Here is an 18,727-nt window from a genome sequence, read left to right as displayed (position 1 = left end):
GAATGTCCCCTGTGGGGCTACAGGTAGCATGATTCCTAGTCCTGTCCCTGTCCTGTTTTTTTTTTGCCTTGTATGATTCAAGTGGGATCTTATCATTGACTTGGTGTCAGCATTCTTTTCCTCCACCACAGGGTAAGGAAAAAAAGGAAATAAATATTCAGAGAAATGGTACAGGACAGGAACAAAGGGTGGAGGACAGTCATGGAAGAAATATTAGCAAAAATAGGAAAGTTAGCAAGAAGTGAACGCTATAAAAGTATATGAATAAAAAGAGACATGAATGATGAGGAAAGAATACAAGACACCAATTAGGAAGAACAACCACATATTACTTGAGTTACTAAAAGAGGAATTATGTGTAGAGAGAAGTGAGACTTATAGAAAAGGAAGATTAATGGATAGTAAAACAGTTTTTTTTTAAGTGAATTGGGAAAACTACAATGAAGAAACACAAGTGAAAAAAAAATTGATGATTCTGATGGGAATCTATAATGAAGGACTGGTTAAATATGTCCCAAAGCAAAAACGGGAAAAGGTGTATATTAAGTGCTGGTTTAACAGAAGGTGCAGGAAGTAAAAGAAGAGATAAAGCTTGGAAAAGGTGGAAAAAAGACAAAAAAACTAGAAAGTAGCAAATATATATCAAAGGAATGAGTATGTAAAAATACACAGGGACGAAAAAAGAAACTATGAAAAAGACAATAGAAAAATGTAAGGATCAGCCAGAGCTATTATATAGATATGTGAATGGAAAACTAAAAAAAAACAAATGGGAAATAGTTAAACTATGCCAAGGTAATATGGAATACACTCGAGAAAATGTACATTAGTATGAAGGGCGAGAAGTGAAATCCCCTCCTGTATGAGGAAAATAATAGTAACACGAAAAGAAATAATGGACCAAATAAGCACCTTGATGCTAAGAAATTGCATGACCTAGATGGAATCACAAACTGGATACTAAAAGAATGTAAAGTATTAATAGACAAAATATACAACATAATAAGTTGTCCATTTACAGGCGAGCCACAGGTGGGATTGGATGGCTGGAAAAGAGCTCTGCTGTGCAGCGCTTTTTTGTTAAGCTATTTGGAAACTACTAGTTGTATTTATGAATGGAAAGAGAGTTGTGTATACCGAGTGAATGAAATTACAAAATTGTCATAGTATTAGTGTTAACCCCTTCACTCCGGGCCAAAATCTCACGGGCAGCATTAGCTGCCAGACGTGCGATGTTGCGTCATATACTCGCATTATAAAAAATAAAGTTACTGCTGTATTGATCGTTCTCTTTCACCTGTGAATTTTGATAACCATAGAAAATATGATGAAGCCAGTTTACAGAGTAAGGGGGTCACGCAGGTACAACTACAATATAATCAAGATGCTGACATCGGCATCCTCGCGTACTCACTTGCTCCTCACGACGCCTACATAGGCGTCATCGTATCGAAGGGGTTAAATACATAAAATGGAGGGTGATAAAGGTGAAAGAAGAAAAAGTGAACCAACAAAGAGATGGTTAGATGTAAGCAGTGGAATCTCCTCAGGGACTATTACTAAAAAGATCTTGCATGAATGAAACCCTGAAAGCTACTCAAAGGTTGGATAATTATGCATTTTCAGGGTTTGTAAAAGAAGGTGAAATATTAGGTAGAGGTTTGGAATTGAATAGATAACCTAGATATAAAAATGTCCGGAGAAAACAAGATACTGTGTTGCTGATTTGACAAAGGAACTAAAGGACCTGAAAATTGAATACAGGGCAATGTACAGAGAAATAATTCAACTTAAAAGAGCTAATGATGAGATGAACAAGGGAACAAGTGGGAAGTGGACTTCAACATTAAGAAATGTAGCATAATGGAATTTGAATTAAGTAAAAAAAAAAAAAAAAGATATAAGGACAATATAAAATTGGTGCAAAGGAAGACCTGGGAGTAATCATCACAAAGGACATGTCCCCTGATAAACAGATAAATAAAATTGTTGTAGAAACCTACAACTTGCTAAGATCAATGAAGGTGGCTTTTACTTGGATGAAGAAATGGTAAAGAAAATACTAGTCACACTGATAAGGCCAAAATTGGAGTATGCAGAGCTATGGTCACCCAGTACCAAAAAGAATATAATGAAAATTGAGATAATCCAGAGAGCAACTAAGAAGATGGCCCCAACACTATCAAAACTCATATGAGGAGAGATTGTCAAAACTAGAATTGCTAACTCTGGAACAAAGGAGAGAAAGAGGTGACTTGTTGACTATCTACAGAATGAGGAGAGGTATGGAAGTCCTTGATAGAGAAGACTTATTAATTGGGATAAGAGAAATACAAGGGGACATGGAAGGAAGCTCAAAAAGGACAGTTATAGAAGAGACCTGAAAAAGAACAGCTTTCCCCACAGAGTGGTGGATGTTTGGAACAAACTAGATGAAACGATAGTGTGTGACAAAACCAAACACAAATTTAAGAGCAAATTAGATATGGCAAGATACAGAGATGGGACACCATAAGCATAGCTACCCTTCTCGTAAGATACAACTAGGTAAATACACACACACAATTATATATATATAGTAAGTCCTTGTTATACAGTACATATGCGTTCCTGAAAACCTTACCGCAAAATGAAATTACCGTATACCAAACCCATTATAACATGTAATAATAGGATATGGCAGTTGTACCTTCTCCCTGCTCTTTCCTCTTCAAAATATCTAGTGGATACTGTATCTGTGAATTTTTCTTACTGTAAATAGAATCAAGGGTAGTAATTACCAAATACCGTAACTGTGAATTTACCGGATAAAGAATTACCTTATAAGGAGGACTCACTGTATAAGTTTTGGACAGAATCACTGTTCAGCACACCCAATGACAGAAATTGCCATATGCCTCTGGTGAAAATTTATATCATGTTGAGTTAGTGGTGAGGCATTAAACACAAAGATGCAGCTGAAGATTTTCTCATCACCCTAAAGGAATTAATTGTAAACTAATGTTATCTCCTGCAAATTTTCAACATCAACAAAACTAGCTTTTTCTGGGTGAAAATGCCAGGAAGAACCTAATATTGCCAAGAGGCTACCTGTAATATGGATGTCCAATCTGAAGAGTTAGGTGACGCTAGTAATTTTTTTTTCTAACATATTATCCCCAAAATGAAGCTATATTGCTGGGAGAATGGAATCCCTTTTAAAATTATATTAATCTTGGGTAATGCTCCTGGGCGCACACCCCACTTGGATAATTTCCATCCATATGTAAAAGTTGTGTATCTAACACCTAACACATTACTAGTTTCAAAGGTAAGAAAGCCAATGTTTAAGTATTATTACAGCTTATTTCTGTTTTATGTATCATTAGTAATGTGTTTTAGGATAAGAAAACATGTATTGACTATATCATACTTTGCATATAGATATGAGTACCCTGAAAATGGTGTTTGATAACAACTTATGGACATTTCAAGTTATGAATGGCCATTGGGAATATAACTCATTAAGTTAAGGAGTGTCTGTATTTTCATAATTTTTCATGCTTTTATATTAAAAGAAGCATTGAAGTGTATGGTTTTCATATAAAAAATATTCCTTATGTTTTCTTTTTTGTACTTTCGAATCTTCAGATGTCGGAGTTTTGTATATAGGGGAGGTGGGGAGTTTTCATGTCCACTTGTAGACTCTTTGTGCAGCATCTTATCATTTGATTTCACCTTGGGGGAGGGCATCTTCCACCTTGCTCTGTCCAAAGGCTCCAGCAGTGCAGGCTCTTGCAGCCTGGACACAGGAACTAAGATAAAAGGGATATCAAATGGGTGTGTGATGAGTGAAAGGTGGATGTACACCATGGATGGGCTACCTTTTAGGCATGGAACCATTTTGGTTGCTGCTCCTTGAATTCTATCTTTTTATATCCTTTTTAGTTATATAATGATGGCATTACACTGGCCCTTTGCCAGAAGGACTAATATTTTGTTAATTTCTTTGTTTCTGCATGAGGGAACAGAGGAGTGGTTGCTGATTAAATGAAGCAGCTGTGCTGTGGATGTGCTGTGTCTTGCTGCATTGCTTCTGACCCAGGGCGATGGGTGAGATGCAGGGATGACCCGTCATCCATGAGGAGCCAAAATGAGAGAGAGGGAGGGGGGGGTGGATGGGAGTGGAATTATGCCTTTTGACTTTGGCCACCTTCCTGGTAAGGGGAAAGAGCCCTTGATGTATGTATACAGACACTCCTCAACTTACGTTTGTTCCGAACGGCCGAACGTAAGTTGAAAATGAACGTAAGTTGTTACTGTACCATACATCCGTAAATTCTATTACCGCAGAAAAAAAAAAAAAAAAAAAAAATTAAAAGGTGTATAGACAAACTCAAAGTTAATAAAACACCAGGGCCTGACGGTTGGCATCCAAGAATCTTAAAGGAAATGAAAAATGAGATTGTTCTTCCATTAGAAATTATTTTCAAGAAATCCATCATATCCGGAGATGTCCCAAGAGAATGGAAGCTAGCTAACGTTACTCCCATATTCAAAAAAGGTGACAAAAAGAAACCAAATAACTATAGGCCTATAAGTTTGACTTCGATCGTAGGAAAAATAATGGAAACTATCATCAGAGATACTATCGAATATCATTTAGAAAGTAACCGTTTGATAAATGATAGCCAGCATGGTTTCAGACGGAAACGTTCTTGCGTGACTAACTTACTCGAATTCTACAACACAGTTATCTCGAATTATGACAAAAGAAACAATATAGATTTAATATATCTAGACTTTGCAAAAGCTTTTGATACCGTCCCACACGAAAGACTACTTACTAAATTAGCTTTGCATGGAATAAGTGGTAGCCTATACGGTTGGACTAGTAATTGGTTGAAAGGTCGAAAACAGAGAGTTGTTTGAAATGGAAAAACTTCTGGATGGAAAAGTGTTGCAAGTGGAGTTCCTCAGGGTTCCGTTCTTGGGCCACTTCTATTCATAGTATATATAAATGATATAGACCATGGACTAAAATCTACTGTTTCCAAATTTGCTGATGATACAAAACTGTGCGGAGTGGCAAATGATCACTCAAACCAATTAGATATTCAAGAAGATTTAGATCAATTACAGCAATGGTCTGAAAAGTGGCTAATGAAATTTAACACAAGTAAATGCAAGGTAATGCACATAGGTAAAAATAACAGTAAGTACGATTACAAGTTATTTGGAAATTCGTTAACAAAAGTGGATAGTGAAAAAGATCTCGGCGTAATTATCAGTAACGACCTCAAATCATCCAAGCAGTGTATTTCAGCCTCTGAGAAAGCAAATAAGATTCTGGGATTGATTGCGCGATCTTTTGATTTCAAAAGTCCATCACTCATTAACAAGCTATATAAATCGTTAGTTCGTCCACATTTGGAATATGCTGTTTCCGTATGGTCACCGAATCTCATTAAAGACATTGACAGACTGGAATAAGTACAACGGCGAGCCACAAAACTGATTCCAAATATCAAAAATAAATCATACGAAAATCGACTTAAGCACATGAATCTGTTTTCCCTAAAAAAGCGTAGACTCAGAGGTGACTTGATACAGGTCTTTAAGATTTTAAAGGGAATTGACAACATCAAAAGTGACCAAATTTTCACATTGAATGAGAATCAGACAAGAAACAATGGTCTCAAACTGTCCGGAAATAGATTCAATTTGGAAGTAGGTAGAAACAACTTTGCCAACCGTGTAGTTAATGAATGGAATAAACTTCCTGCACAGGTAGTGCAATGTAGTTCAGTTCAAAGCTTTAAGAATCATTTAGATAAATACCTAAGTAAGATGCTGTAATGATTATAATTTATGTTATATTATTTGTTTTTTGTTTTGTTATAATTTGTCTGTGATTTTCATTTATTATTAGTTATATGTCAATTTATAATCATTTACTATTTACCTGTTTGTTATTCAACTATACCTATGCATTTATTTATGTATTTTATTTGTTATTTTTACATTATTATAGTTTTAATTTATTATTAATATGATATATATGTATATGTATTTTTTTTTCATCCGACCTAGATATGGATCAAAAGGTCTCCTGTCGGCATGCTCCGCCTTTGTAATCCTTTGTAAAACACCCCTAAATCATTAATTATACACATAACATTGTAAAATGATAACATTAATTTCAAATAAATTAAATTCAAGCAACATAAATTGAGATGGTGGAGGAGGAGGGGAAGGATGAGGCAAGGCACGTTCAGTCTGTCGTTTGTGCCATGTAAACAATGGACGCAGCGTCATGCATAAGTATTGTTTGAACTACGGAGAGCGTGCTAAACTAAAAAATTCACTAAAAAAATTTTTTTTTTACAATTTTTTTTTTTACAGTCAGTTCAAACGTAAAATCGAAAAAAACGTAAAACGAATGAACGTAAGTAGAGGAGCATCTGTATATGTATTAGTATTTTATTCCAGGAGGAAGATGGATTTCAGGCTTCCCGTGGAGAATTACAATTTGCCTCACAAGCAGTGAAGCGAGCACACCACAATGCACTTGAACGCAAAAGACGGGACCATATAAAAGACTCATTTTGCTCCCTGAGAGACTCTGTACCATCACTCCAAGGGGAAAAGGTAAGTACAGGAGAATTGACGAGTTTAATCATAGTACTGTGGCATTTTTCTCATGTTATAATATTCTTGCCCACACAAGCCCATTTTTAGAAGATTATTTTTAACTAGTGACAATTATAGGATTTGCTCAGATGAACAAATTAATTTGGTGGTAATCAGAATAGAATGTGGGAGGTAATATTAGTTGTTAGTTAAAATTTATTTTAACATTCTTTTTAGAAGAAAAGCAGTTGCCAGAGTAAGATGGTTCTAGTTTGACTGGAAACCAGCCCACAGTAGTTCTCAGGCTCTCCCATAGGGTCTGGGAAGAAATATTGGTTCATATATGTTATATTAGTTGTGGGGACCATGTGACTTCTGCAAGAGAGAACTAGGGCAGTGGAATGATTTATTGATTTACTATATTGTGGGGAGATAATTTAATATTGAAAACAAAAAACAAGTGACCTTGCCAGGGTTATACATTTGTTGGAAATCTTTCATTATGTTAAAGGTTCAATGCAGTTGAAATTGATATAACTTATATATGCATCTTTTCTACCTGTTGAATTAGGATTTCATGACCTTTTAGATTTAAATGAGTACCGTAGCTTAATTTGGTAATATAAAACATTACTTCTTTAATTAGATATTTAGGTTAAATACTGTATATACTGGAAGAATGCTTCCTGTAATTTATATTATAATTCATGTAAGATGAAAGGGAGGAAAAGGTGGTGGATGGGAGTGGAATGGGTGGGGGTAGGTATGGGCCTTTTGACTTGGCTACCTCCCTTATAAGGGGAAAAAAGCTCTTGGTATATAATTATATTATTCTGAAAGTTAGTCATTGTCTAATGCATTTTTTTTTTGTCTTTCTCTTCAGTCAAGTAGAGCCCAGATATTGAAGAAAGCTTCAGAATACATAGAATTCATGCGTCGCAAAAATTCAGCACACCAGCAAGACATAGATGATCTTAAGAAACAAAATAATCTCCTGGAAAGTCAGAGTAAGCTTTTTTGTCTTACACCTTCTGTATTTTAGGGTTTCCACTATCACAAGGAAGTAAAACAAAGCTAAATGATAAGCTATAGGTATTGACTGTGTACTTATATGCATTTAATACATATAGACTGTAAGGGTACCCTGGACCAAAAACACACAACAGTTGTGTATGTCAGAGACAAATCATTATTTGTAAAGCAATGCTAAGCTACATTTTTATGCTTGCCGTCCCACCTTCCTACTGTCCCCATTGAATCTATCCTTTACCTCTTCTAAATCTCCATCTCTTCATTTTCCTATACTCATGTGATGGGAGATGAGAATACCACCATTGTATTCCTATGCTTGTTGTAATGTGTAGCTAAATGAGTCAGAATTAGGAAACTGGGAATCCTCTCTAGATTTTCAAATGCAGAGTTGAGGCCAGAGAGGGTCTGGAAAGAAGACTAAAAACAAACTCTAGTTATAAGGTCTTTGAATGTATGTGGGACAAGTGAGAGCAAAAATGAGGTTGGTGATTTGTGAAAACAAAGATGGATGTGTGAGCATTGATTAAACAAAACTTAAAGGGAAAGGAAAGATTGTTTTTTGGGAGTAAGGTAGGGTGGAGTGGAGAGAGGATGAGGGAGAGGATTAGTTATGATGGTATCAAATTTTATTTATCTATAATGTGCACAAGGGACTAATGATGGGTACCTGGATATGGTGGTTCTGCAAGATGGATGGTGGAAATGCCCATATATAAAATATGTCAACCCTTTCACTGACATTAGGTGAGCCCTGAGGGGTTGGCAATTGGCCTCTGGACCAGGTCCAAGATCTGTATCAATTTGAACTGTGTATTTGTTGCACCATGAAGAACTGACAGTTGGTGACTGTTCCCCTCCTTGTATTACTTTCACCAGACAGCATTTAAGTTTCTTCCCAGAGAGATCTTTGAGAGAGCCAGGTGGGGCTGTGGGTTTTTTACTTCTTGAAACTCAACCAATTATTGTTATTATTATTATTATTAATTAGTACTATTAGAGTGGAGAATGGTTGTGTATGAATGATGCTGTGATGCATGGAAGGGAGTGGGGTGGGGGGTGGTGGTGAGGGAGTGTATGTGAATGATATGATATTTTGACGCAGCCCGAAGGGAATTCTCCCTGTCTTCTCTTTTTCTGCATGAGGGGATGGAGACGGGGGGTCGCTGACTAACCCTTTACCTGGCAACTTTTATTTTTAGGAAATGTTTCATTTTAAGACAGATTTTTTTTTATTGCCTATTTTTATATATTTTTTCATATTTTTTCATGCTGATTATGGAAATAACTTTTATTTTAATATTGTATGGTCAATAATTAAGGTGGAGTAAAACACGGCAGTTAAATTTCTATTGTAATTGTACATGGAAAGCACAATCTACGTCTTCACGTCACTCTCACGACAGTCAAGAATTGATCTGTACTCACCAGAAGCAAGCTCACGACTACTGCGTGCATGACTAGGCTTAGGTAGCGTGCCCTTAACAGTTGTTAACGATTTATTTTCTACAATTATTTTGATTATTCACTCGCGCACAGAAATTTACATTCATACACCTTTCAGTTACACAACAACTTAATTTGATAGTAATAATGATCTATATCCTATTCATTCAACTTTTGCATGACAAATAAATTGATAATTACCTAATAGGTACCAATGGCAATTAGTAAGTTCTCGAACATTCACGCTGACACGCATGTACATACATACAGAAATTCTAACTACGCATTTATCTGAATCTACAAGGAGCATAATGCTAACAAGCTTAGAATACAATAAATGCTTGGCCACATGAAAGGAGCTGGCCTCAGCGACTTACAATGAAACATACAAGAAGATATATTTAATTAGTACATGCAGGCATATGAACATTATATATATATACATGGAACAACATTGAAAATTTAAAGGACGGTAGTGGAGAACATTTTGGCAGCTATAAGGGATTGAAAGCTCAAGAAGTATGATGGCTGCGAAGATTATATGGGTGGGAGACATGGGACGTTGTAATGGGAGGGGAGGGAGGAAGGGGTTCTGCGGGAGTCGGAGGGTGATTGTCACAGTCTACACCTCGAGAGAAAAGCTTAAGGGTGTCCAGGTGCATGATGGATTCTGTGTCTGAATGTAAGTGTTTTACTTTGACTTTGTAGGTTCTAGTGCGAGGACACGGAAGGGACCAAGGAATTTTGGTGAAAGCTTGGAAGATGGAGAATGGTTCTGGGCATATATGATATCACCTATTGCAATGTTAGATTCTCTCGCATTTTTATTGTGAAAACGGGCCATCTCGTTTTTAGCGAGAGAAAGAGACTGAGTAATTCTCTTGAAGAGAGAGCTGAAATTTGAAAGTGAAACCTTTATAAAATCATCAAGGTTGTAAATGGGACCTATTTCTGAAGCAAGAAGGTCATATGGGAGTCGCTTGTCGGAACCAAAGATGACAAAGTGAGGCGACTGATATGGACCTATTGATGGCACTGTTAAGGCAAGACTGAATTATAGGGACGTGGTGATCCCAGGAGAGATGGAGGTCAGAAGTGAGGTGTCGGAGAACATTGAGAATCTTTCTGTTTTGGCGTTCAACAAGGCCATTTGAACTGGGGTGGTATGCAACGATATTACATTTTGTTATTTGAAAGGATTTGCAAATATTTGAAAGAATCTCATTGTTGAATTCCATGCCATTGTCAGAGAGAAGAACTTTGGGAGTAGTGAAGGGGCAAATAACTTTGTCAATGAACGTCTTTGCAATTGTTGCTGCAGTCTTGTCTGGGATAGGTTCAAGTATGCAGAATCTGGAAAAATGGTCCATACACACAAACGGGTACTGGTTTCCACTAGAAGTGAGTGGTAATTTGAGAAGGTCAATTGCAACCATATCAAAGGGTTTGCTAGGGATTGGGTATGTCAATATGGGAAGTTTACTCTGAATATGACCCTTATGGCTAGCACAAGAATGACAAGCGTCAATGTGGTTATGGATATCCTTTCTCATGGTAAGCCAAAAGTACTGAAGTCTGGCCTGTGTTAAGCAGTTGTCTTTACCTGGATGTGCACCAAGTGGAGAATCATGTAAAAGGAACAGAACTTCAGGTAGTAAGTCAGAAGGAACTACGAGTTGTTGTACAAGTCTGGTTCATGCTTGTTGGAAAGTGTGGTTTCATGATAAAGAACATAATCGAGAAGTCTGAAGTGGTCCAAGGAGGTAGGGAAGTCTGTAAGATCAGATGTATCTCCTGACTTGAGAGAAAATATCACACGTTTCCACATTGGGTCGGATCTTTGAGCTGCTTGTATGTGCGCATGAGTAAGAGTGACTGGCTGAGGGAGGGAATTGATAGCAGCAACATTTCTAGAAAGTGCGTCTACAACAAGGTTTGCTGATCCACGCACATAAGAGAAGGTGGGATTGAATTCTTGAATAGTCAAGAACCAGCGAGCAAGTTTCCCGGACAAGTTCTTGCCTTTGAAAAGTTGAAGAAGTGCCTGGTGGTCTGTATGTTAAGGAGTCTGCTGGTAAAGCCAATAGGGCGAAGGTGTGTGTCTTGTTCTTGCATGAGGACAGCACCAACACCTTGGAATGAGGCATTGGTGTAGAGAATAAAGGGCAAGTCATAGTTAGGGAAAGCTAAGACAGGAGCAGTGGTAAGGGCATTCTTTAAGTCTGCAAAGGCTTGTTCCTGGGCAGACGACCAGTGGAAAGGTACATCTTACTTTAGCAGTGAAGTAAGAGCGGCTGCAATTTTTTAATAATTGCGGATGTACCTACGGTAATAACCTGAAAGACCAAGGAAGGAGCGAAGGTGATCAAGGTCCATTGGACGAGGGAAGTCAGCAACAGCTTTGACTTTATCAGGAACAGTAAGAATGCCATCAGAAGTTAGTATGTGTCCAAGAAAACAAATTTCTTTCTTAAGGAAGGAGCATTTGTTGAGTTTGAGTTTTAGGTTGGCATCTGCAAGACGAGAAAAGACTTGTTGAAGGGTGTGAATGTGGTCAGGTAAGGATTTGGAAGCTATGATTATGTCATCCAAATACATGAAGACATTTTCACCAATTAAGCCATCAAGTACGGTATACATAAGTCGTGTGAAGACAGAAGGAGCAGAGGTGAGACCCATAGCCAAACGTTTGAATTGGAAATGACCAGAAGGGGTAGAGAAGGCTGTTAGAGGTCTGCTTTCCAGAGCAAGAGGAATTTGAAAATATCCTGACATTAGGTCTAAAGTTGAAAAGACAGTGTTATTCTGACCAACAGAATGTAAGATTTCCTGAAGAACGGGAATGGGCGTCCTTTCAGGGACAGTGATTTTGTTAAGCTCTCTAAAATCAACAACAGGGCGGAATGTACCATCTGGTTTGGGAACAACAGATAGGGGAAAGTTCCACTCGGAAATGGACGGTTCTATGATATCCTGGGCAAGCATGTCTGCAATGAGCTTGTCCACAATCTTGCGCTTATTGTGCGGCAGTCTATAAGCCGGAATGTAGCAAGGTTTAGAGCCATCACGAAGGGGAATGTGGTGGTGAATGAGATCTGTAGAACCTAGGGATTCACCTGGCAAAGCAATGACATGGCGAAAGGCATTGCATAAGGAAATTAAATCCTGTTGAGCATCGGGGAAGTCAAGGGGTTTGAAGTGAGATGCTTCAATAGGAACCTGTGCATGACGCACATCGGAGTTAATGGTACAAACTGGCAAGGAAGAATTTTGGTCATCAATGACTTTTACTCTTGAAGGATACACAAGAAAATCACATAAGTTAGTACCAAGTTTGAGGTGGAGGGGAGCATGAGTGTCATTGGGAACTAGAAAAGAAGTACAGTAGACCCTCGTTTTACGCGGGGGTTAGGGACCGGGAACCCCCGCGTAAAACGAAAATCCGCGTAAAATTCCGCCACTGAAGGAGATATACCAAAACAATCATTAGAACCCTAATAATTTTATTTCCACAATGAATTGCCATATTGAACAAAATAATACAATAGAAAAATAGGAAAACAATACAATACAAACAAAAGGACAAGAAAAAACAGTGCATGAAATGAATATATGTAGAAGGGGTAGTAGTCTAGGTAGCAGTCTAGTCGGACTCGGCATCAGAATTAGCTGGACCACCACGTTTCTGTAAAAACATGGTGATGGGCAATTGTACTCGGCGCTTTTTCATGTCCTGCAAAACGGCTTTGTAGGGCGCCATAACACTGTCGATGCCATTCTGCGCCGCAATTGCCCTCACCATGGATGTGTCAGTCTCATAAATGGCAGCCTTGAGAGCGGAGGCCTGTCGTATCAAGGCTGCCAATGAGTCCAAAGTTAATCCTTCCTGTGGCTGGCTTTCTTCTTCATATATATATACAAAAACCCAAAAATCCGCGTAAATTCAAAACCGCGCATAAAAAATCCGCGTAAAACGAGGGTCTACTGTATGACCTTTCTTGGAGGTAGTGCATTAGGCTGAAATTAGTGATATGCCTTTGACACGTGTGGATTCTGGCATACAGAGAACATCACATTCCGGAGCTCGGAAAATGCAAAGATGCACTTTGAAATACTCATGTGGTGGAAGAGTCACGATTCTTGTTAACACTGCATGAGTAGTACGACACATTGTGGAAAGCACATAGGAGACAGGGGAGGAGGTAATTATTAACCCCTTCCATACGGTGCCGCACACGTAGGTGGCATGAGGAGCAAGTGGATACGCGAGGCTGCCATATCGGCGTCTTGATAATATTTATTGTAGTTGCCCCTGCGTAATGACATACTCTCTAAACTGTCTTCTTCACATTTTCTATGGTTATCAAAATTCACGGGTGAAAGAGAGAACGATCGATATAAGCAGTGACTATATTTTATGATGCTAGTATTATTACGACACATCATACGTCTGACAGCTAATGCTGCCCGCGAGATTTTGAACCGTACTGAAGAGGTTAAATCATCCAAGGAAGGAGAAATCTGGATTTCTGTTGGAGAGAATTCTGTAGAAGGGGAAGGACATTTGGTATTCCTTTTCCTTGATTTAGGCATGCGAGAAGAATGCAAACGCTTTGTACGGGTGGGAACTTTGAGCAAAGTAGGTTCACTAGAAGGAGGAAGTGAATTCTGAAGAGAAGGTTCAGATGATGGTTGTACAGTATCCTGGGACATGGGAGCTAGAGGAGAAAGGGAGGAAGTACTCTCTGTTTGAGTTTTCTGACTCTGGGTAGAGGGGGTAGGAGGAGCAACAATAGTGGGCACTGACACAGTTGGCATGCTGTGGGAGGGGGAATTTGCAGAAGTGGGAAGTGCAGAAGTTGGGTGAGAAGTAGTTGCCAAATGTACGGCTGGAATAGAATGACGACCATAAGCAATGCCATGACATTGGGGAAAGACGCTGATTCCATATTGGTGCATAGTGTCTAGTCCCAGAAGGACATCTGCAGGAAACTGTACATCAGATGAATCTCTTGACTGTGCAGATGAAGAATTATAGGAAGATGGATCTTACCTAAAACTGGAAATGGAACACCATCTACGTTAGGAAGTTGGAGATCGGAAGGTTCCAAGATTGTAACATGCTTATAAGAAAGGCGGAGTTTGTGGAAGGTGGAAGAAGTTATAATATTTACAGGAGAACCAGTATCTATAAAGGAATGGTATGAACAGTAGCAGGAATGGAAATAGCATTGGACCATGTGTTAGAGTTAGAAAGAGTACAAATGGGAAGGGTGGGTGGTGGGGATGGGATATGCATGCTAGGAAGGGGTGTCCTGAGAGAAAGAGAAAGAGATAGTCATTTAGGAGAAGAAGGGGAACTCCGACGGGAAGAGAAAGTCTGTTGAGAGGGGTTGGAGTTCAAAACACGACATTCTGCAGCTGTGTGGAAACATTTTCCATGGACGGGGTAATCTCTATCGGGAGGAGTGGAGAGACAAATAGCACACCTGTTAGCATAATGGCCAGGAGTTTTGCAATAGTAGCAAATAACCGGGGGACGTGAGAAGGATCTTTGTCTAAGGCGAGAAATAGATCTGGGACGGAAGGTGGATCTATGCCGAGAGGCAGATCGGGACACATGCGCAACTGATAAAGTAGGCTTGGGGATAGGGGCTGGCTGGGCAACAATGTCTGTCAGTGTCTTTGGTGACTCTTGGATCTGATGAGACAAAGTAGAGATGGTCATAGTTGGAGTGAATTGTATAGATTTAGTTTTGTTTAAGTTGTCTGGATGGAGAAGAGAAAGTGAAAGTAAGCAAAGAGGGATGCAACCTGGTTAAGGGAAATTTTTCCATCTGCATCAACCCAGTTGGAAGATTAGATCTAGTGTGGATTTTAGACAGGCCTTTAGATCTGATGCAAGTCTTGCAGCTTTTTCTTTTCTGACATAAGGGGGAGAGTTGATTTGTAAGGCAAGGTCATATAGGGGAGTGAGAACACCAATGGTAGTGTGTTGGCCAAAGTGAGGCTTAATTAAGTCAACATAAGGGGAATAATTGGTACATTCCTGAAACTCATCCGTTTGCAGGATGTCTCCAGCTATGGAGTCCAGATCAACAAAGCTACATAGAACACCAAGTTTTTCATCATCAGTAGTGCACTTTCTACGATTAATAGTCGCTTCGACATTAAGGAATGAATGGAAGGGGATATTGGATCCTATGAATTTGGGTACGTCTACCGTGTCGTGTACAATAGTCATGAGTTGACGGGGGTTGTTGGGTTGAGGAAGAAGCCATGTTGGTAGGGCTCAAACTTGGGGATGGGAACGGAGAAGGAGGTAGGGGGTGGAAGGTCATTCAGTGACACACTGAGTAGAGATAATAATTCTGGGGAGGGATGAGGTGAAGGTGTTGATTCCGTGGATGTAGGTAGAATATTGAGGGAGGGGTTACGAAAAGGATCGTGAGGAAAGTCTGTCATATGAGATTTACATACTGCCAAAAGGTTGTCCACTTACCTTAGAAATAGTAGAAGACGTCTTGAGATGTAGAGAGAAGACACAGAGGGATCGAAACACAAAGGTAGAATGGAAGAGAAGTGGATTTTGCTGTAAACAGTGGAAGATTTTAGGAAAGGCACACAGAAATATAGGTAAATATACACAATGCAAAGAAAAATTATAGGACTTATAATGAACTATGAAGAAAAATATTTGGAATAATTTGGCATATATAAAATGCAGATAGTAATAGTTATGAAGTAAAAACAACACAAAACTGTATCACTTGAATGTCTGTAAAAGCAATATACTACCTTTAAATTCACACAAGAACACTATATTGTTATGAACTAATATATTACTGCAGTTGAACACATGAGTATAAATTAAAAAGTTCAAGAATGTCGCTTATGGAGGAGGGCCTCACTAAACCGCCTGGAATCGTCGTGTAACGGAGACGACGTCAGGAGGGTGCCGTGGACGTGGAGAGCGGAAAGGTGGAAGTGGTTGGGGTCACAGTGGAGGTCGCGTGAGGATGTAGTTGTTGTTGTTGTTGTCGTTCCCTAGACTGTCTGTCCGAGCAGTCCCGTCTCCCCAAGGAAGGCCACAGCCGAAACTGGGTTTTCCCACAAATCCTTTATAGAGTGTATGTTGTGTTGTTTGCGTGCATGATTGTGTATAATGCAGTCTTCCATTATGTGTTGTATGGTATGGGGTGAAGTGTTACATCCTGGGCAGCTGTTCACAACACGGTCGTCCAGCCTCTTCTGGTAGCTTAGAAGTGCTGGGTGGTGACCGCATCGCAGTCTGGCCAAGTGGACTCTGTCCTTTCGTGGGAGAGAGGATTCAGAAGGGTGGATATCAGGGGGTCTGGCATGCAGCAGTGTGTTGTCTTTCAGTGTGTTAATGGAGCGGTGAGTGATATGATTATGAATATGTTTCCGGAGGCTGGTATTTGGTGGTTGTGGAGGAAGAGAAGAGAGTATCTGTGCGTAATAAAGGTCTTTGGGTGTAGTTTTAATATTTCTTGGTGTGTGTGGGTGTTCTGCTATGTAGTGTAGCGGGTGTGATGTGTTTGTGGTGGCTGCAGCAAGTGTTTGTGTGCCTCTCATGTCGAGGTGGTCCTTGACTTTGAGGACTTTTGTTTCATGGTGTAAATGGTCTGTAGGTGTTGTATTTGTGCAGCCTGTAATTGTTTTTAGGGCTTTGTTTTGTATGATTTGAAGGGTGTTGTGGTGTGTCTCACTGAGATTAGGAGCCCATGCAGGACTCGCATAATTCATCACTGAGCGTATGCATTGTTTGTATATTGTTATATTAGTTTCTTTGTTTTGTCCAAATGTTGTTCCAGTGATTGACTTAAGTGCGTTAAGTCTAGGTGTGCATTTGTTTTTTATGTTTGTGAGGTGTTGTTTGAAAGACATGGATGTATCGTATGTTACACCAAGAATTTTCGGTGTGTTTGTGTGTGGTATTAGAGTGTTGTTGATGTAGAGATGAGGTATGTATTTGTGTTCTTTTGTCCAGTTGGTGAGAAGTGTTGCTGTAGATTTGGTTGGAGCTATTTTGAGTCTGTGATGAACCATGTGTTGAGTGTGTCAAGGTAAGGCTGGATTATTTTTGCAGCTTTGTCTGTGTTACGATGTGTGCATGTGATTGTTATGTCATCTGCGTAGGAAGAGATTTGTATTTCTGAGGTGTCTGGTGTGGGTAAGTCATGCATGTATAGATTAAATAATGTGGGGGATAGAACTGAGCCCTGTGGTACTCCGTTCTTAATGTTTCTGATGTGCGATGATTGGCCATTATATGACACATGAGCATTCCTGCCTGCCAGATAATTGGCCAGCCATCTTTTGGTGTTATTGTGCATGTCTGTGTTATATATTTTATTTGTTAGGTTGTGGAGGGGGATAGAATCAAAAGATTTACTAATGTCCAATGTTATAAGAAGTGTTCTGTGGTGGGGCCTATCTGAATTGATGCCATCTAAAATTCTTTGTGTGAGGTTTGTCAGAAGAGTGTTTGTGGAGTGTAGTGGCCTAAAACCATGTTGTGAGTCAGCAAGGGGAATATATGGTGTGACAAGTTTAAGTATTAGACGTTCAATGACTTTAGAGGGGGTGCAGAGAAGTGTGATTGGGCGGTGCGATGTTGGGATTGTTGGGTCTTTGTTCGGTTTTGGAATGGTGATTATTTTACCATGCTTCCAGATGTCGGGTATAGTGTTGTGTGAATAGCTGTAGTTTGCAATGTTTGTGAGTGCGTGTATACCTTGTGGTCCAATGTGTTTTAGGTGGATGTTGCTTATGTTATCAGGGCCACAGGCAGATGAGTGCTTGAGATTATGCATTATGAGTTTTGTCTGACTGTCTATGAAGGGTGTATAGTCTGAGTCTGTGGGGAAGTCTTTCTTATGTCGAATGGTGCGTCGGTCGTCAGGGTGAGATGTAAGGGTGCAAAATGACATATGAGTGCGTTTGCTTGTTGTCTGTTTGAGGGTAGATTATCTGTTGTGATTATTGCTGCGTGAGAGCGTGTAGTGTTAGTGTTGGATAGTGTGATGCTGTTGAGTGTTTTGTACAATTTGCTGGTGTTTGTTTTGTGATCAAGTGTATTGATAAAGTTTTGCCAATTTTGTGTTTTTTGTTCATGTATTTTATTGGCAATCACAGTGTTTAGTGTTTGTATTTGGTCTGCTATGTTTTGAGGGATAGGTGTGGGGGTATCGTGTTTAAGTGTGCCACATTGTCTGATGAGGCCTTGGATTTCTGGTGTGAAGTTGGGGTTGTGTGATTTTCTGTTGCCTCTAGGGATGTATCTCTTGTCTGCGTTTTGTATGATTGTATTAAAAGCGTGCACAGCATTGTTTATGTTTGTGATTGGTGTACTGTTAAGTGTTTCAAAATGTTGTTCTGTCTCTTCAGTAAAAGCTTCCCAGTTAGCTCTCTTGTAATTGGTGTAAGTGTGTCTGTGGCCAGCTGGGGTGCATCTTGTTTTGGTGGTGATGATGATTGGAAGGTGGTCAGAGCCAAGGGCTCCGACCACTCTCCATGATGTTGTTGGGGTTAGGCAGGGGGAGCAAAAGGTGATATCAGGAGAGGAGGGAGTGTAGAGGGCTTGGTATGGGATATGTGTATGATTATGCGTGTTGTT

General features: G+C 39.4%; 1 protein-coding gene across 4 annotated transcripts in view; it reads left to right on the top strand.

Moving 5' to 3' along the window:
• The window catches only part of LOC143022248 (protein max-like), an 84,676-nt gene that overhangs the window by 46,221 nt on the left and 19,728 nt on the right, over positions 1 to 18,727 (top strand). For 3 of the 4 annotated variants that reach the window (XR_012966038.1, XM_076180379.1, XM_076180380.1), the window contains 2 exons: positions 6,472 to 6,630; positions 7,496 to 7,619. Coding sequence is in view for 3 of the 4 variants with exons in the window: in XM_076180379.1 (XP_076036494.1) it covers positions 6,472 to 6,630; positions 7,496 to 7,619 (283 nt within the window). In the remaining variant the exon portion in view is untranslated. Of the gene's footprint in view, positions 1 to 6,471; positions 6,631 to 7,495; positions 7,620 to 9,795; positions 10,124 to 18,727 lie in introns of those variants that run through there. The other variant, XM_076180381.1, reaches the window with a different exon arrangement.

Source organism: Oratosquilla oratoria, chromosome 44 (genome assembly GCF_046742065.1).
Source record: "Oratosquilla oratoria isolate Oo_2021 chromosome 44, ASM4674206v1, whole genome shotgun sequence".
Taxonomy (NCBI): Eukaryota; Metazoa; Arthropoda; class Malacostraca; order Stomatopoda; family Squillidae; genus Oratosquilla; species Oratosquilla oratoria.
This window is presented reverse-complemented; position numbering and strand designations above follow the sequence as displayed.